Below are 20,534 nucleotides of genomic sequence, written 5' to 3' on the forward strand. Positions count from 1 at the left end.
CCTTACTATGGCAATGTGAACTTTAGCTGTGTGGCGTCCTGAATACCATCTGGTAATTTTACTTGACGTCAAAAAGACAAATGAGCATATATAGAGCTTGAGTACACATAATTGGCACATGTATTGGCTATGGCAAATGACAACTATTTTATTTCCTTTTCTGTAGGTATTTACATGGATCTTCTACTTGATAATGAAAAGCAAGTTGGAAACTGCTTAATTACTACTAGTATAAATAAATAAATAAATAAATAAATAAATAAATTTCTGCTCACTACAACCTCCCCTTTGGATTGAGGGCACACTGGGAGTGTGTGAGTGGAAGGACGAGAGGAACACTTGTTGTGCAAATGGAAGTCTGTTCTGCTCGTATATAGACACTGTTATAGAGAAACTTAATCATTATTTTGACTTTGCAAAATGCTTGATGTATTTATTTTGCTGTAACCCTTACACAAAGCCTATAATACAAGTTGATATTATTATCCCCATTTTGACGAGAGGCTGGCTTACCCAAGAACATAGTGAATTTGTCACAAAGGTGAGAACAAGAATATACTGATTCATAGCTCAGCCTCTTAGTCACCATGCTACATTAGTTCCCAAGCGAAGTAGCTGTAAATTCTGGACTAGCAAGATTTTTGTTTTGTTTTGTTACAAGTATATATATTTTTCCTTTCTGTCTTGATGATGACAGATTTTAGTTTTTAAATCTCCTAAATTGTCTCAGCTGATTACCTGAAATAATGATGATTAAGCCCACAGGAGTTCTTATTGAAAACATAGTAGTAGAGGATAAAAATAATGATGTACCCTTGAACTCATAACACTGCAGTAAGCAATTACCTTATAGAAGAAGCCACCCACACAACAACGTTGCAGCTTTGTTCCTTATTTTCAAAGACTAAGCTTTGAAATCCTCTACACAATTCCTAAACACTCCATATCAAAGGACTTTCTTTCTTGTTCTTTATTTAATTGAATTAGAGATAACACAAATATGGATTTAAACACAGATTGCTGACTTAGAAAAAAAGTCACCAGAAAACACTGTCAATAAATTAATAGATTTAATTTTAATTTTGTAAAGATTCCCCAATACCATCATACCTGACTGGAGCGCCTCTGCTCTGTGCAGGCTTCAGTGTAACAGTTACAGTACTGTCTGTTTGATTTAAAGGTGTTTCCAGTTCATAAGGTGGCATAGACGGTGCTAGAAAAACAAGAACAGAGGAAGCAGACTTCTTTAATGTGTAGCTTTTCTATGATCTTTAAAATCTTGTTTCAAAAAACCTTCTCAAGGGCAGATACTATTTTAGAGCAGTCCTTGTGTGCACAAACTATGATAAAATAATTGCTATGCTTTTAGTTAATAGGGTAGCCCATCAATAATAAGTTAAGCTATAAACTGGTACATAATGTACCTTTATTAGGGCATTTTTCTGCTGACTGAACACTCAAAGCGTAAGTTCGTGTGTAATATTAGTCTCGTGAACTGCAGCAAGTTTTATATCATGGATTACTGCGTTGGTCTGCTACGCAACAAAATAAACTAAATATGGTATTCAATTATTACCATTGTCTTATTAACAGCCTTTCCCACCAGATTTTTATCATCCTTACTGCATCACCATAACTAGATAATGAATGAAGACATAAGTAACCAAGATCACCCAGTTAGCTTGTGGCTAAGTTGCAATTAGAACCTGGATCTGACATGCCATAACCAACTAGTGCAGGGTCTCCCAAACTTGGGTCTCCAACTGCTCTTGGACTACAACTCCCATCATCCCTAGCTAGCAGGAGGACCAGTGGTCAGCTAGCTGGAGACCCATGTTTGGGAAACCTTGAACTAGTATATCTGCTGCACTACACTAGGCCATCATGTAAAAGCAACCACATTTGAACTTACTAATCAGTAGAGCATGAGACTTCTAGATGCTAATGAGTGTTTGGTTTGGCCTGTAAGGAGGTCTAAGAAGAAAGACAAAGAAGACGTGACTATTGTTTGGTAAATCTGAAAGATATGAAAGATGGGAATCTGAACTGACCCATCTCTGACTTGCAGCTACTAGCCCTTTCAGTGACAGGGGTAGAAGAGTGAACTACACCAAACAGTGGTGGATTACATTGCAGGGTTGCTTTACAAATGTCCCAAGTTTAACCTTCTTAAGGTGCATAAAAGCAATATATCCCCAAATAGGTTTGCGGATTGAGGGATATATATATATATATATATAGGCTTTTTAACAGAAAATGTTTAAATGCCATTTTTTTAACAGAGGTTTTTATGAATCTTCAAGAAATTATAAACACAACATTTAAATTGTTCAGAAAAGACAGGTATTTTACACTGCACCCATACTATATAACTGCTGCAAAATTATATGTAAATTAATGTAATGGTCATCTAGTTCAAATCAGAAATGTTGTTTGGCTTTAACTAATACCTGAGATCTTTGTGGTGAACTGACTTGTAACAGGAAGCCCAAAGCCTTTGGCTGTACTGGCTCTTATAGTGAACGAGTAAGTAGTCCCAGGATACAACCCAAAAAATAAGTAGTGTGTTTCATTCCCATGCTTTAAAACACGTCCACTTTGGTTGGATAAATCTATTTCTGGGTCAAAGGAGCTGACAGCCTTGTAGGTGATCTACAAAAGAAAAACAAAGTTATAAAATATCTTCAGCAGTTGTACAAAGATTGCATTTTTATCCAATAAACCCTTCTGATGTGTGCACTGTCAGACATTTTATGATAAGTTATCTTACTCCCTTATATGCTTCAAATCCGGAATCCAATGAAGGAACACAGGCTCAGACGAAACTGTTATGAGTTATCACTTTTATAGATACAGGGACTTAGAGGCACCTAGATGACAACTATAACGGCTATGATTCAGACTTAAGCTAATACCTTTAATTCATTGGTTTTCATGTTGTAATTCTTTTAGGAGGAAGTGCATTAATGTTGGTCTTGCACAAAAAATACAAATAAACATTGACTTAAAACGACAAGAGTTATAGCCACGTTTTTTAGTAGCCTGCCCCAAATTTCTGCTTCTGCTGAAAAGTATTCTCTGCTTGTAATAAGGTGAAATTCAAGCAAATTCTCTATAAAGGACACAATGTTGCTATTATGATAACGATGACAATAATTATTATAACAGAAACCACATGGAAAGAGCTTTACTTGGAACTCTGAAGAGTAGGACAATTCTAGGACGTTCTTCTAAAACCGTAGAGTACTAATGACCACATTTTCTCCCCATTTGAAGAAATCTCATGTCTTTCAACATTTATTTTTAAAAAATGATTACAATGCAATATCTGGATGGCGTTCTTAGTCGTATGTGGCTTGCTTTTGCTCTCTTCTGTGACACTTTTAGGCTGCAATCCAAACCACACTTTACCTATGACTAAGTCCCATTAAATTGGAACTAAGTATCCCAGAGTATTTAATATCCCAAGTGCTTTGAAGTAAATATCATCCTCACAACACAGCATGGTAGGTCTTTAATACTGCAGTTTTAAAGATCAGAACACATGGTATTGCAACTTGAATCACACAAGCACTACTGAAACCAATTCTGCATAGGTCAATTACAGGTTAAATTAACTTCAACTCAGCACTGACCCTGTGTAAGCTCTTAATTTACAGAAGCTCTCAGTTTTGACCTCTGAGATTATAAAAGGTTACTAGCAAAGTGGAAATTTAATTCAGAATAGAGTATAGGTTTTAAAAGACAATACACAATGTTTTTGGATGCCACACAAATGAGTTTCATGCTTGAAACAATGTGGATTCCTGTGGACTGAGCAATAGTGGCACTCATCAATAGGATTTTTAACCCACAGTTGCTGTGTTACAGTTAGCTTCCTGAATTGTTGCCACCACTTCAGAGCCACTAAATCAATAAATGTGGCCCTAGTTCACCTATGTTTCTGTTTCTCTCCTCCTTATTTCCCTTCTATGGTGGAAACCTCCACATGTTTATGGGGCTGGTTCACTGATGCCTTGGTGGGACAACTACATGCCAGGAACATGCAACGTAAGTCAATGTGCTTCTCTGTGCCATCATGCACAAGGGCTTTTATATGGGAAGGGTCAACATAGTCTTATGGTGAAATATTTCACTTCAGAACCTATACCTGTTGTGTTAAGTACAGTAATCAACTTGTTTTTAGTACCAACACTCAGGTATTCAGATGGATGTGATTACAGTGGTACCTCGGGTTAAGAACTTAATTAGTTCTGGAGGTCCGTTCTTAACCTGAAACTGTTCTTAACCTGAAGCACCACTTTAGCTAATGGCACCTCCTGCTGCTGCTTCCTCCTGCACTCCATTGTCTCACAGAATCACAGACTTGCAGAGTTAGAAGGGACCACAAGGATAATTTAGCCTGATCCCTTGCAATGCATAAGTCTTTCACCCAGTGTGGGGCTCGAATCCACAACTCTGAGATTAAGAGTCTCATGTTTACTGAAAATTCTTACCAAATGCAAGCACGAGTGGCTTTAACGCCACCTTTTTTTGTCTTTCCCCACTGTTTACAATCTACCTTGATAAAGAGTTCCGGAGAACATAAAAGCTACAACCCTATAGAAAGAATATAAACCAAGCCTCTGAAAAAGAAAATACAGAGTAGTTTTGAGACTATGATAAGACGTGCGGGGAAAAGATGGCACAGATAATCATTGTCTGAAGCGTGGGCTGGTTTGTAGCCCAGGTCCAAACACATTCATCATTTTGTATCAGACTACACATAAACACCAAAAACACCACAAAGAAGGGGATGATGGGAGAGGAAGACACCTCCTTTCAGTTCTTTGAAAGGCCTTACGTGGCCAAATATAAAAAACAAATGACAAGACCAATCATCTTCTGATTACTTATGAAACTGCAATTAGTTAAACTAGTTAGTTTCCATAATACATATCTTTTCATAATAAATTATCCTTTCACAACTATTTCAACAGCAAGACAGCACTAAAAGCTTAATAATACCAAATTAGATATTTTACTTTTCTTTTATGTCTTGGGGCCAAGCATTTCAATAATGCTTTCTGAAAATGAAAGGAAAGAATAAATATAAGGGTAGTTTAGTCAGGTGAGATGTTTGACAGTGATTATGGTCCAACAGCATAATAAATGAATTCCTTTGTTAATATTTTTGAAATATATTTAGGGCCAGGTTCCCTATAGCATGGAATGCTGGGATTTGTATGTAAAACTAACAACATATAATTTTGTTGAAATTGCGTTTTTAAAAGCTAGTGTGTTTCATTTAATGGGACCTGCTTGTTCTTATTACAAAAGGTTTGCAGAAATTCAGCAGTATTCAGTATTACATTCTCACTCCTGTTTTTACTCCTGAGTTATAGCCTAGTAGATACTTTTAGTAGCACTCAAATACTAATCTACATAACTAGACTGGATATTACAGGCTTTAAAAATGCAGTGATTTACTAATAACAGAGTGCTGTCTTATACTAGCCAAAAATTTTTACATGAGGGAATTGTGGGGCGTGGGGACACTGGGGGTGGGAAGGAAGGAAAGACATGTGATACATAAGCAGTATAACACTGCAAATTTATTTCGACCATCAGTTATGAAAGGTACTGACCCCCTCTTTCTCTTACAAGATGGAAGATTTAGGACAGTACTTCACGCAACACTTGGGAGAACCACTATGGAAGATGTTCCCACAGGAGGCAGCAATGGCTACCAAATGGGATAGCTTTGAAACAGAATTAGACAAATTCATGGAGGTGTAGACTATCACTGGCTATTGGCCACAATGGCTATGCTCCGCCCCGACAGCTGGAGGCAGTAATACTTCTGAGTACCAGTTGCTGGAAATCATGGGGTGGGGAGAGTGCTCTTGTGTTCAAATCCTGCTTGCTGGTTTGCCACAGGCAACTGTTCAGCCACTGTGAGAACTGGATGCGGAACTAGATTACACCAAGAATGCAGGGCAAGTGGTTTTACATACCTCATATAGGGTGATCACACCATAGGTTTGCACTGGCTCCCTCCACTGAAGGAAGATTTTCTCCTCAAACATACTTCCCTGGATAGATTCAAGTGGTACAGGACTTGGAACTAATGCATTAAAAAAAAGAGGATGTTTAGGAATATGTACTGTGAATTAGAATGCTGCATTGAGATTCTATCGCTATAAGAACATGAGCTCCACACTGTAAATGCTGCATTCAGGTTTTTAAATAGTAATGGCTTATACACTGGCCATGCTAGATCCAACCCATAAAATATGTGTTCGCTGCAAACTACATTTCACTCATTTGTCCCTGACAATCATGTCAGTCCTCAGTATCCTTCATCTTTATGCTTCCTTTATCCAACAAATCCTCAACACACTTTTATGCAGTTATGCATATGTCTTATATGGTTTTTGCTGGACTGCATAAGCACCCCTAAAATCATGTCTATGCATATTAATGAATTCAGCAAACCATTAAAAACTCACCGTCTTCATCCGTTTGTACCACAATTTCTTGGCTTTCTTTTCGTCCTTCAGGATTCATAAGAACCAGTTTGACACTGACATTAGTATATGGGGACAGATTAGTAATGGTATGCTGAGGGTGCGAATTGTCTGTGTCCCAGCTCACTTCTTCTCTGACTTGTTCTTGTCCACTAGCTTGGTAGCGGTAATGGACGGTGATATTGTACCTATGGCAACGAGTGACATTGTAGCCAAACGGCTCCCAGGTGATGGTGATTTGCCGGGATTTGATATCGACAACTTCTAGTTTTCTTGGACCACGCATAGGATCTGTAAAAATTAAGACATGCATTTTCATACAAGTGCTTGTATCTGATGTATGGTAGTGAAAATAAATACTGTTAAGATATTTTTAAGTAGTATAGGGAAGGAGAAAAGAACATAGGTTCTGATCTACAGAGTCTGTGCTTGGATGCTAGCTTGCACCTGTATATGAATAGTGGCTGGACAGATGACTGACACTGTCAGTGTTAATGATACTGGCAGTTTGTAGGAAGAAGGAGTTTAGTCCCAGTCCTCCATCAACATGTGTTACAAAATGTCTTAACAGACTTGAAATAGCTCCTTTTATGAATGCAAAGAAAACAGTGTACCAATAATAGAATTGTAGAGTTGGAAAGGAGCCCATGACCAACCCCCTGCAATGCAGGAATCTCAGCTAAAGCAGCTATGACAAGTGGCCATCCAGCCTCTGCTTTAAAAAAATCCCAAGGAAGGAGACTCAGGCACCTTCCAGAGCCCCTTCCACTGTTAAGCAGCCCTTACTGTCAGAAAGTTCTTCCTGGTGAACTCCTTTCTTGTAACATGAAGCAACTGGTTCAGTAACTACCCTCAATGGCAGGAGAAAACTAGTTTGCTGCATCTTCCATGTGATAGGCCTTTAGATATTTGAAAATGGCTATCATATATCTCCTCTTTTCCAGGCTAAACATCCCCAACTCCCTCAACCATATCTCATGAGGCTTGGTTTCTAGACCCTTGATAATTTTGGTTGCCCTACTCTGCACACCCTCCAGCTTGTCAATATCCTTACATTGCAGTGCCCAGAACTAGACACAGTACTCCAGGTGTGGTCTGACCAAGGTAGAACAGAGCAGGACGATGATTTCCCTTGATTGGGACACTATACTTCTGTTGATCCACCTTAAAATAGAATTAGCTTTCTTTGGTGCTGCATCCCACTGTTGACTTATATAAAGCTTGTGGTCTACCAAGCCCCCTAGATCCTTTTCATATGTACTACTGGCAAGCCAGATGTCCTTAACAAGACACCTTAACATTTTTCTGCAGGCTCAAATCCAACAGCAGACAGACAGCAACAAAAGCTGTTTAGCTTTACTATAACAAAGTCATAGTTTGTGGTGAGAACAGCTGTATAACTAGGGATGCATTTTTTAAAAAATACAGTTCACATTTAAAGGTGAATCATTCATATTTCAACATGTCTTTCCTAAACAATATGAGAACCAAATCAACATCCTTTGAAAATCACACTCATCTGAATTTTCTGATGCAGCTCTGCAACCAATGTTAACAAAAATGCATACATAACAGGGAAGTGTACATAAAAAAAGTCAATATATTTGTGAAAATAACATGAAAAAATAATAACATGTATATTAGGGTCAACTGCTTGCAAAAGCATGCACATTAGTCAAAGCTGCACACAAAGATGTAGTTATTGGGAGAAATTCACAGTAAAATACTGATGAATTTTCAGGGAGATTTATTTTGAAAAAACTTTTTTTTTGCAAATTGCTGCAGAAATGTTATGAGCGGAATTTGAGATTGGAAAAATGAGAACCAGAACAAAACAAAACTGATGGATCCTTCCATTCCCGGTTATGTGCCTAGAGACCTGACCCCAAACTAATGCCATGAAATGCAAAAGATTGTTTCTATCTATACTGTCCAAAGCAATAAGGGATCACAATTGGAAACTCGAGAAAAAACTTCCATCATATTATATTATGGGTTCCTTACATATCTGGTAAAAGAAGTCTGTCATCAGTATAGCTATTATACAAATTTAGCTGTAATCTGATTTTTATTTCATATGAGAGTCCTCAACAAGATAAAAGACAATGAGTAGTTTTATCTACTGCTTCGCTTGTTGAAATGCCAAGAAGAGTTTTAATGAGCTAGAAATCTCTTATACATAAACAGATTAATATGCATCTGCCGGCTCATGTTTATTAATCAACATGTCTTAACCAAGAATGTTCTAAACACTTGCCACAAGATTCCATCACTTCTGGCTTCTAATAATTCCCTGCAAGCTTGCAACATTGTTCAAAGATATTTTGCATTTTATCTTAAGTTTGCAGGAAAAGGCACTAAAATCACAAACTATAAAGCCTTCAAACCCATGGTTCATGCTTTCATTAAGAGTCTCACTGTTCTAATTACATCAAACTTTTTGACAACAGGCCCTTTTAAACTTCTGCTGTCCATTCTGGCTCTCACTTATCCATTGCAAGCAAGCCATCGGTTTTGCAGATGTTTACAGAAATCCTAGCACTTAGTACTTGATGGCAGAAAATCCATGGAAGAGCAGACTCATACATGAGAGTACCTCCATCTTCATCTTATCCCTATCACCTCTATTCTTCTGCCTGACTCTGATCCCCTTTACTCACCTACCAAGCCTAAAAACAAGATTTCATGAAAATACTGGTTCTGAGCACTAGTTCTGATTCATTCTAAGTGCAGAAGAATTTCTACAGTAGCTCATGCCCTATGAGAGAATGGTAGTGTCCCTGTGGTGTTTGAAGCGTGCCTGAAGACAGTCATGTTGTGTAGACCGTGGGCAAAGAGATGGGCAAGGGACATAGGTCAGACACACAGTGAAATGTGGAGAAGGGGCTCTTTCTTGGATGCTCGTTCTCTGTGGTTACCAGTAGACCGAGGAAGAGAATGATGCTGCATGGGCTGGCATTAGATGCTAGAGATATGAGATTAGCACTGCCAACCTGCCTGTGGTGTCTAATGGAGATGTATGTGAAGGAGTTGTTTATTGAAGTAGGTGCAGGCTCTTTGTTCTGGGAGGCTGGAAAAGGGTGAGGAGTTGTAAGGACTTGCCTTGCTGCTCTAAGCACTAAGCCAAAGAAAATGAACTGCTTTCCCCTCTTATTGTTACCTGAACATCCCCATAGTCCCAGCACTTCTTATGGATGTCTCATAACCTCCCCCAGGATAACCTAACATATAAATTTGCACCAATCCAGATATCCATGCACACTCAGAGATACACTAGCAAATCTTTTGTACATGGCTTACCCCATTACTTTCAATAGATTTATGTGTTCAAAACAATTCTGTTTCTTCCATTGAAATGAATAAAATCCATACAGGTAAGAATAATCTGCATGCATATTAAACATCTTGAGCTCACATGAGCTTGCAGTACCAAGCCAAACACCTCCCACTTTCATTCGTGCTTCATATTTTTATTTGCTGCCATAGAATTGCTTAGTTTTGTTCGGCTAAAAAAGAAGTTGTTTCCATTGGTTAACTAATGAACCCTAGCAATATCCTTAATCCACAGAAGGTGACATTTTTTTAAAAAAAGATGGAATTCACTAAAGGCGTATTCTTCCATTTTGTAACTGAAATATGTGGTTCAAATCCTTAGTTTGTCACTGATTTATATGGGGTTGCATAAATAGTCTTTAGTCGAGAGCCAGTGTGGTGTAGTGGTTAAGAGCGGTAGCCACGTAATCTGGGAAACCGAGTTCGTGTCTCCGCTCCTCCACATGCAGCTGCTGGGTGACCTTGGGCCAGTCACACTTCTGTGAAGTCTCTCAGCCCCACTCGCCTCACAGAGTGTTTGTTGTGGGGGAGGAAGGGAAAGGAGAATGTTAGCCGCTTTGAGACTCCTGAAGGGGAGTGAAAGGCGGGATATCAAATCCAAACTCTTCTTCTTCTTCTTCTAGTCCAGACGAATGATTCCTGCCCCGCACAGTCTACTATTCAAGTACTTTCCAGACTCAGACTTGCTTAGTTTTAGCAAGGTTTCTGTATTGTGAGCCTTCCAACCATATCATTGGAATCAAAGTAATATGGATAACACTTAACATCTGTGGTGTGCTTTCACGTGCTCAAAGCACTTTCACATGCATTATTTAATTTTAATTCTTACAACAACTTTGTTATCCCATATTGCAGGAATGTAGGGACTGGGATAAAGTACTTTGCCAAAGACAGACTAGTGAATTGCCTAAAATCACCTAGCGAGACAGAGGTGATGTCAGAACTAGGGATTACCTGATTTGAAGATAAGTCTCTGAACCACAATACTACACCCAGCTCTTAATAAAAAAATGTCCCAATGAGACAATGAAATTTTCAAGAAACACCAAAAAGTCATTTATGAGCAATTTCTAATTTTAAAAGAAGTGTGTGTCTGTGTGGCAGGGAATAAGCTAGAGATCTCCTGAGAAATAAGCTGTTTCCACAGTATAGCGTCATAGTTAAGCCCAACTGTTCGATGTTTCTGATAGAACCACAAAGACTACAGCAAAACTTTGCAAAGCAGAAACCCTAATGCAATATTTGTTTGCATCAGGTAATGCTAATTATTCTCTGCATGCAGTGGGCCAATGCCTCAAAATAATCAAGCTTTAATGATTTATCAGCTTAGTAACAAGGAAAGTGCAATTTAGCAGTGCTAATCACAATGCAGACCACATTCATTAGGCTTGGGGGGGGGGGACCAGTCCTGCCAAAAGCAGTTTACATGCCACAGCAACCATTTTGTATGCTACACATAAATCTCACAGGCTTTGGTAATAGGGTAATTAATTATGTTTTCAGAAACACCACATTTATTTTCTCCTCACTTGGTATAATTCCGGGGGAAGGGCGGTTGGGGGTTGGGATTATAAAGATAAGACCCTTACCATTTTGCAACTGCATGACAGTCACTGGACTGCAGCACGCCGACTTACTATAATTGGCCCTGAACGGTATGAATCATATGGCCAATCTGCGCCCAGTGGTTCATGGTAAGAGGGCAGGATTACTTCTCTAAAGAGAGCAACGTCTCTCATGCCTCAAGCTTAGTGTGATACTTCTTTGCGATTCCCCTGATAGTACCTGCAGCATTTTTCACACTGCTCTCTTTCTGCCAGTTCACGCTAGGTATCAAGCAGTGAAGTGAAGTCTGACAGTTGCGGCTCACGACCTTAGGGGCACCCAGTTCCAGCCCCTGGCACTCGAGCATCCCATTTAATCAGTAATCCCGGTGTCTTCGACATTCACCAGTGTTTTTCAGAGAATATAGAGCTAAAACTGACTGATAGGATCAATTTCCATTGCAGGTTCAATTCACAGCTAATTTCTCTGGAACTTCATACTTTACCTCCTATTACAGCTGCCTTGCTTTTTCAGAAACTCAATTTCAGAACCTGTGAGAGACGTTTAGGTGTAATTTTAGGATCCTGTCACTGATAATAAAAAACTTGAGATGGGAGCAATGCGCATGCTGCAAGGGATTCTCCCCCACTTCCAGATGCCTTGTTCATCAAAGGTTGCAGATGCATTTTGAAACAGAATAATAATAATAATAATAATAATAATAATAATAATAATAATAATAATAATTTTATACCCCACCCATCTGGCTGTGTTTCCCCAGCCACTCTGGGCGCCTCACAGCATATATTGAAACATAATAAAACATCAAACATTAAAAACTTCCCAATACAGGGCTGCCTTCAGATGTCTTCTAAAAGTTATGTAGTTCTTTATCTCCTTGACATCTGAAGGGTTGTTTTTTTATTTTATTATACAGTTCTTATGCTGTTGGATACAGAGCATTGCAAGGGAAGGTTGCCTTGGGCAATATGTGCTCAGGGGACCTCACCTTCATGTTAGTCCCTACTCTTCATCAGCACAGTTGCTGCTGGAGGTACACAAACGTGGCTGTTTGATTCAGAAAGCAGCCATCCTTATGAACAGCAGGGTTATATACACATAGAACAAAAATCAGTTCCACTTAAAGTTTGCTCTCTCAGTTAATCTTCCACATTTTTTCCAATAGTCAGAAAGTTAAGAATTGCTTTGGTAAAGTTAGGGTAAAAATAAAAAATCAGGAGTTACACACAAATTATAAGGTATCTGATAAACAGATTACATGCTCCATAATTGCATCTCCATACCAGAAAAGGTTTACCATGCTTAATTTCTGCCTGCCATGCAGCTATTAAAGGGGCAAGGCATCATTCACTTTATTCCTATACCTGTACTTTATTCCTATACCTTGCTACAAGCTGTTTCTCTTGGAAGAGAGGAAATCTGTTCAGCAGGGAAGATAAAAGGAATACCTTCCTTCTTATTCTTTAGCAATAGTTATTAAGTAAGAACACATCCTTAGCAACAGAACATCTATGCATCTGACTTAGAAGGTTGCTGCCACTTTTTGCTTTCTAACTTTCTTTACAAATGCATGATTGACTATTTTTAAAAAATAAAGCTAAGAGTCTGAGCCTTCTGCTGTGGTGGTAGGGAAGGAATGTGAGGATGAACTAGAAATCATTTTAAGTTCTACAGCAAAATTAACTTAATCCATCTTCAGATCACCTGGTTCAGAGATTTTTCCACTAGTTCAGTGAACTTTTCCCAACCAAACTAGTTAATTCCAGCCCTGAACAACATAAAGAACTAAAGATCTAAAGCTCAGCTAGTAGCAAAATTTCTACCAAATGGTGAGAATGTACATGGAATGGCCTTTCTAAATAGGGAGTCATTATTGATTATTTGCTTCCAGGTTTCTTCAGAATGGCAGTCTTCATGCTTTTGCTTAGTGTTGGCTGCTAGACACACAAACAGAACTAAAATGAGGGTCTATATTGGTGAGTTGACAGCTGCTGTCACAAAGGAACTAATCACTAAAGGAAGACAAAGTAATGATCGTCCCAATGCAGTGCTATTGGAAAAGGGCTTTTGTAGGGCTTTGCAGGTTCTTCAACTATATTAAATTACTTTCTTTTTCCTCTTAGGTAATAGTGCCGGTCCTGCAAACTGAGGAATAGTAGGCTGAAACTTTGGATATGGACATTATGATTTAACCTAAAGAAGTGTCAATCAAAAGCTGAAACAGAACTGTAGAGTTGGAAGAGATCCCAAGGATCATCTAGTCCAACCTCCTGTAATGCAGGAATCTCAGCTCAAGCATCCATGAAAGATGACCATCCAACCTCTGCTTAAAAACCTCCAAGGAAGGAGAGTCCACCACCTTCCGAGGGAGTTTGTCCCATTGTCAAACAACTCTTACTATCAGAAAGTTCTTCCTGATACTTAGTCAGAATCTCCTTTATTGTAGCTTGAAGCCATTGGTTCCAGTCCTACCCTCCGGAGCAGAAGAAGGCAGGATAATTCATTCACTCCAATTTCTATTCTCCCATTTCCAGGATTATTATTGAGTAGAGAGATAATACCCCTATTCTAATATATGGATAGCAATTAAAGCTTTGAACCTACATTTTTGATCTGGATCTTTATCCTGGTATCCGTGGATTGTCCTTTTGCAAATAAAAGATCGCTGAATTGTGCGTCTCAAGTTTGATCAACTAGGCATACAAAACAAGGCTTTAAAGCTCACAATCCATTTCCACCCCAAACTGGGTCTTTAATGGTGGGGGAGTTGTAGATAGTGGATAACTAGTAGATGTAATTCATATCATGCAGAGATGTTAAAGATTAACATAGTGGACATTCTGCAGCCACTGCTCAATTAAATGGACTTGTATTTTTAACTGTTACCTGTTCAGAATTCATATGAATTCATACTGCTTTACATTAAAACAGTAAAACATTATTTAAACATGTATTTGGAACTTTTTTGTTGTTAAAGGGTGTTTTAATATAAAAATTGGAGGGAATTAAACAAACAAGAGAGGGTCATTCATTTGGATAACCTAACACAACCTACATTTCATCCCATTTTAAAACAAATCGACCCTTGTGTGGCACCTGATACTCATTAGTAGGTTGATAAAAGTTTAGACTATGCTTTACATCTGCAGCATGACAACTCCTTTGAGATTCTGATATAAGATACGGGATGCAATGCAAAATATTCTAGCAAGACTGAGCCCCTATGGTGCATTAAACAAAAATGTTTTTGCAGTACAAGTAGCAATTGTTATTTGTGTTCTTTCACTGTACATTACAAAGGAACCTTTAGCTTCACCGTTCAAGTAAAAGTCAGATGTCAGCAGGACACATCTGTCCGACATAACATATCACTACACTTCACTAAGCAGCTAGGAGGTGGGCTGTTGCATATTCTTGTCATGCTAACATGCTTCCCTAACAGCACAAATGTAAGCAGAACTTAGTCTAAAGAGACAAGATTTCCATTTTCTTTCTTTTACATTCCTGTAAAGGGCTGCTCCAGTATTCTCGGCCACACCGTTTTTCCTTTCTTCAGAGCACCTTCCCAATGCTCCCAGGAACAGGTTAGTTGCCTGGCTTTTGAAAAATGTTTGGTTTCAACATTCTGACAGCTTTCAGAAGCAAAGTAGGTGCATGCAAGACATACGAAACAGCAAAACTGAAGAGGCTATTTGTGGAGATGTGCACTCAGATTGACATAAAATCTGATCATGTCTGAGAAAGCATTATTTGGAGTTCAGATCCAGACGTTGAATATTGCCATTTTCTCAGAGCAAGAGATTTAAATCTTAGCATGCTTCCACACAGAGGCAACAATCTAACACAACCATTAAGCATGTGTAAGCCCTTTGAAATCGATATGCTGAAGCACGCTTAACATTGCATTGGATTGTAGCCAGAGGGTTTTTCGGAGCTTGAGTATATTCATTCAGTGCACTCGAAAGCACCAGCTGCATTCATACAGCTTGCGCAATAACCCATTTGGCCAAATGGCAGAACTAGCACTTTTGCTAGACTACCTGGTCTCCCTTTAAACAAACAAATGGAAGCCGTGCTCTCCAAAACTGGAATGTATGGGAGCAAATAAGCTTGAAAGCAAAGAGGTAGGACTGTCATCTGAGCAAAAAATAATAATAATAATAAATAAATCCTGATCAGTTAATCATGTTACAAGATCCTGGAGAGCCCCTTGTTACTGGGTTTTTAAATAAATAAATAAATAAATAAATAAATAAATAAATAATAAATAAATAAATAAATAAATAAACACCTAATCAGTGTTTCAGAAGGCCAGTACAGTGGTACCTCGGGTTAAGTACTTAATTCGTTCCGGAGGTCCATTCTTAACCTGAAACTGTTCTTAACCTGAAGCACCATTTTAGCTAATGGGACTTCCTGCTACTGCCGCGCCGCCGGAGCATGATTTCTGTTCTCATCCTGAAGCAAAGTTCTTAACCCGAAGTACTATTTCTGGGTTAGCGGAGTCTGTAACCTGAAGCGTCTGTAACCTGAAGCGTATGTAACCCAAGGTACCACTGTACTGATGTGATAACTTGCACATTCACAATACACCAAAGTTCAACATTACTGTACTTCACCAGCAAACTTCTATAGTATTAGAAATGTTGCGAAATGGTTCCTTCAATTAATTGCCACAATCACAGGGGGCAATCAAGAGGCTGGAATTCATCAATTTTTTTGGGGGGGGGAGGGTGGGTTCGGGCACAAATTGGTAGAATAGAGGGTAGGCTCTGCTTCTCAACCTTTCTCATGTATTGTGAGCAACAACTTCCATTTCATTTGCCCCTTCCTAGTCTGTAGTGATGGGGAGAGGCGGAGGAAGCAATGTTATTTAGCTGGCCATCTGCACAAAGTAATAAAGTTTCATGAATATTGATTCCTGCATGGGAAAATAGGTCAGAGCATTACAATATGATGTTTGTTCCACGACAGTAGCCCTCTTCAGGCATTTTGTACTGCATGCAAAGTAAACACATAAAAGAGGGTAGTTGGGCTACTGTTTCATAATGCCTGAGTTGAAGGGGAATTATCTGCATCAAGGAGGCTCCTGTACCCATGGAGACTCCCTGCACATTTGAGATCCACAAAAACTAATGCCATAATAAACTTGTTTGTTATTAGAGTGCCACAACTCTTTGTTGTTTTTCCTGGAAATCTATAACCAAGTTTGAAACGTCAGCTTGATGAACATCTCTATTACTCTTGAGCAAACATAAAGCTTTTGAGTGAGCATTCAAGACTAACACCAAAAAGCATAGCCTCATAAATTGTATACTTAAGCCACATTTTTTAAAAAATACAATGTGGAACCATCTTCTTATATTTTTCTGTGCACAAGCCTGTTGCATGTCTTCACATCCTGTTAGGATGGTTACGAGACATGGTTAGGATTGTGCTGTTGATACTGTTTACTGAATCTGTCAATAATTCCCTTCATAAACCTAAACACTTTTCCTTCTTTTGTTTTCCATCAATCAAAATTATCCGGACAACAATATAGCTTAAATCTGAACCATATACACTGACATTTTATAGCTGTATTTTAGAGGGTGACATGCAGTATTTAAATTTTAAAATATTTGTAATAGGAACGAATTTATTATTCAGTGTTGCTCTCAAACTACTTAGATTGCTTGCCTATTTCTCCATAATGGAAAATATGTATATATTTTTTTAAAAAATAAACTTATGAATATAAACAAAATTATATTCCAAATTTGTGAGACATTTTTGTTGCTTGTTTAACATGACATACCTAGCTATTCAGTACTCACTTTATAATAACCCCTTTTCATTCCCAAATCTACTTAGCCATCAGCCAGTAGCAAGGAAAATGCTGGTGATAGTTTTTACAACCACACATTAGTTATACATTACTTGACAGGCTAATTCTAGAGAGTTCCAAAGACAGACAAGCATGTGTTCTTACTATTTTCTTCCTTGGGCTTGAAAGGAGCATGAATCGAACTGGTAAATGGGGGGAAAATATGGGAGTGCAGGCATGTATTTTTCATTTCACACTTATGTCAGTGTCAGTTCACCCCAAGTGCATTCCAGGTGCAGTGATGAAAATGCAAATATATAAGAAACACAAGCTTCTAGTAATTATCCTTCTGCACAGATTAGGAATAGCACAATTAGAGAGTTTACCCAGCTAGATATTCTCTTATGTCTTCACAGTGTAGTTAAGTTCCCTGCAGAACATAGCTAGAAGTGTGCTGGTCTAAGGCATGCAACTACAGCAGAGGCATCATTCTAACCAAGGAGAGCACAAAGGCGGAGAGCAGACAAAAGGAAAAGAGGCAAAGCAGCATTAGGATTGCAGCAATACTTGCCCCCCCCCTCCCGAAAACTAGAAGGGATTGTCACTCCACTGATTTGTTTGAATTCAAGAGAGAAGACTGCATGGTAGCATGAATCTATGTTGGAAGAAATGTCACCAATTAATGCTACTCAACAACGAAGAATATGGTACTTAAAATTCCTCTTAATCCAACATGTGCAATCAACCTTAAAGAGCTGTAGCGTGGAATTAATTTAGAGAACATAACTCCAAAATGACAAAAAATGATAATAAATGGATAGGATTCCCTGGATTAGCTTGATAAAAGAAACCTTGAATGTTAAGATGTTTGGGTATTACAAGGTACAGTGGTGCCTCGCAAGACGAAATTAATCCGTTCAGCGAGTCTCTTCGTCTAGCGGTTTTTCCGTCTTGCGAAGCAACCCTATTAGCAGCTTAGCGGATTAGCACTATTAGCGGTTTAGCGGCTATTAGCGGCTTAGAAAAAGGGGGGGGGAGCAAAAAAAAAAATCGGAACACTCGCAAGACGTTTTCGTCTTGCAAAGCAAGCCCATAGGGAAAATTGTCTTGCGAAGCAACTCAAAAACGGAAAACCCTTTCGTCTAGCGGGTTTTCCGTCTTGCGAGGCATTCGTCTTGCGGGGCACCACTGTAGTAGGATATGCTGATTTCCTTTCTGAGCAGTTATCATTTTATTGCCTTTAAATATCTATTTTTTTAAAAAAATTGAATGAGGAAGAACAAATCTGAAAATCTCTTCTAGGCCAATGATTTCCCATTTTGCCAGCATGCATGCAGTTCCCAGGACCCCTTAAAATACTACAGTTCCGTGTATTCTTGGGGAGGGTGTATGTGTTGTGTTGTGCTGTGCTATGCCGTGTGTATGCAGCTTTTATCTCCAAAGCCCTAATTTCAGTACCAGTTATGGACTTGGTCTCAGCCTCTGTTTCCTTTTAAAGATGAAAGCAGAAGAGCTGATGGACCAATATTAAAAGCCAGTGCCTGGTAATACTGCGGAGCCACTGTCATTACCTTATTTAATGATACAGCTTAGCCAATGAGTACTGATATATGATGCTAAACTCTTTCAACTGGTTGAGGTACCAAAAGATTACACAATTTAATTGTTCTGAAAGGTTAGCTCACTACAGCAGTCTAAGAAGGTAAACAGAAACTAGAGTGGATTTTCCCTTCTTGTCTGCTGAGCTGTATGGTAGGCCATCACACCAATATCTCACAAATGTGAATATGAAAAGTCTGAATCGTGTTTGCTAATTTATTTTACCCTGGCCCACACCCCTACAGATCCCCCCATACTATCACGAAAGTCCTTTCAGAACACAGCTGGGGAAGGTCATACCTCTTCATATAACCTTCCCACACTATAACGTTAGGAGACGAATTAGCACCTATATTCTCCCTGACATGCTTCCTTTCTACAAGCAATGATTTTTTGTGACACGGGAGAACATTCAACCTGTGGTACCCCATGTATCATGTACTTTCCCCACAACATGTCCATCAAGAATGAATGTGATTGGATGCATGTACTCAAGAGGGAGACACAGTACCACAGATTCAGAGGACTAGAAGGGACAAACTAGTTACTGTCAACCTCCTACCCTAATTCAGATGCCTCTGAAAATAAATTGCCTAATTAAGCTGCAGTAAAGATCCTGTATGTTCTTTGGGTGCCTCATCAATCTGGACTATATGTGATCTGTAAGTCCAGTAATTTCACATTTATATCTCACTTTAAAAACCCCACTATAGTTTAGAAGTTCATTCCAGCCTGATGTTATGCACCCCCCGGTTTGAACATATATAAAGAAAACTAAAATTACTTCTATAAAGTATATAATCATTTCATTGTGATACAATTTATTTAGTTTCAAGGACAGTATTTTAGTAGAAAACTAGAGAAGGTACTCCTTTTGCATTTCTAACATTATTTTATAGGAAGGTTTTATGGTCTTATATTAAGAAGAGTGCTTATTTTTCTCCCAGGCGATTAAAATGAATATAGTAATAGTACACTGAATGTGTACTAAACCCAGTGCAATATTACTATATGATTCTAAATTCTGCTTATTAGTATAATATTTATACAACCAAGACTCAATGTTTATGGACAACCAAATCCTGCTTTATGATCATATAGGTTTTAAAACTTGGCTGCTAGCGAAACATAATTTTTAAACAAATTATGATTACTAGGGGCAAAAACCATTTCATTCAGCTGCACTTAATCAGAAATGTGCTTATGATATTCATAATCATGTTTCATTAATAGCAGGCTATGAAACTTAAACAAAATATTTATAGGATATTTTTATCAACATTAATTGCTCTTGTCATAATTCTTAACATTTTTGGAACCAACATTATAAGGTGTTTAAACCAAGTAAATTTGTTTACGTGAATCAATTAGAAATTTCTTTGTTGTACATCTACGTACTTGGATCCGTCATACAACATGTACAGTATTTGGGTGTTCCCATCTAATCCACAAATCTGCCACACAACACTACACAGCATTCATTTATTTACTACATATGCATCCTGCTTTTCTTCCATCATGGAACTAAAGGTGCATTCAGACAAAGAGATTATTGTGGTAGCTTTCTTGGTTATAATGCTAGCCTTTCTCTCCCAGTTTCTAATATTCCTTTTACACTGCATTGCCTGCTGTGTTGTGGAACTGAGGCTTTTTGATTGATATACTGTCTTGTCATGCCAGATTTCATTCATACCACTGGGTGTGGTATGACACAACAGCAG

At 38.4% G+C, this 20,534-nt stretch overlaps 1 protein-coding gene across 4 annotated transcripts in view; it reads right to left on the reverse strand.

Annotated features, from left to right (window-relative positions):
* Positions 1-20,534, reverse strand: part of PTPRM (protein tyrosine phosphatase receptor type M) — a 415,073-nt gene that overhangs the window by 176,685 nt on the left and 217,854 nt on the right. For all 4 annotated transcript variants that reach the window (XM_082235318.1, XM_082235320.1, XM_082235319.1 and 1 more), the window contains exons 8-11: positions 6,492-6,800; positions 5,997-6,106; positions 2,451-2,652; positions 1,111-1,213 (exon numbers count right to left, since the gene is read on the reverse strand). In XM_082235318.1, coding sequence (XP_082091444.1) covers positions 1,111-1,213; positions 2,451-2,652; positions 5,997-6,106; positions 6,492-6,800 — 724 coding nt within the window. The remainder of the gene's footprint in view (positions 1-1,110; positions 1,214-2,450; positions 2,653-5,996; positions 6,107-6,491; positions 6,801-20,534) is intronic.

This window comes from Podarcis vaucheri (assembly GCF_965113315.1).
Source record: "Podarcis vaucheri genome assembly, chromosome: 8".
In the NCBI taxonomy this organism is placed as follows: domain Eukaryota; kingdom Metazoa; phylum Chordata; class Lepidosauria; order Squamata; family Lacertidae; genus Podarcis; species Podarcis vaucheri.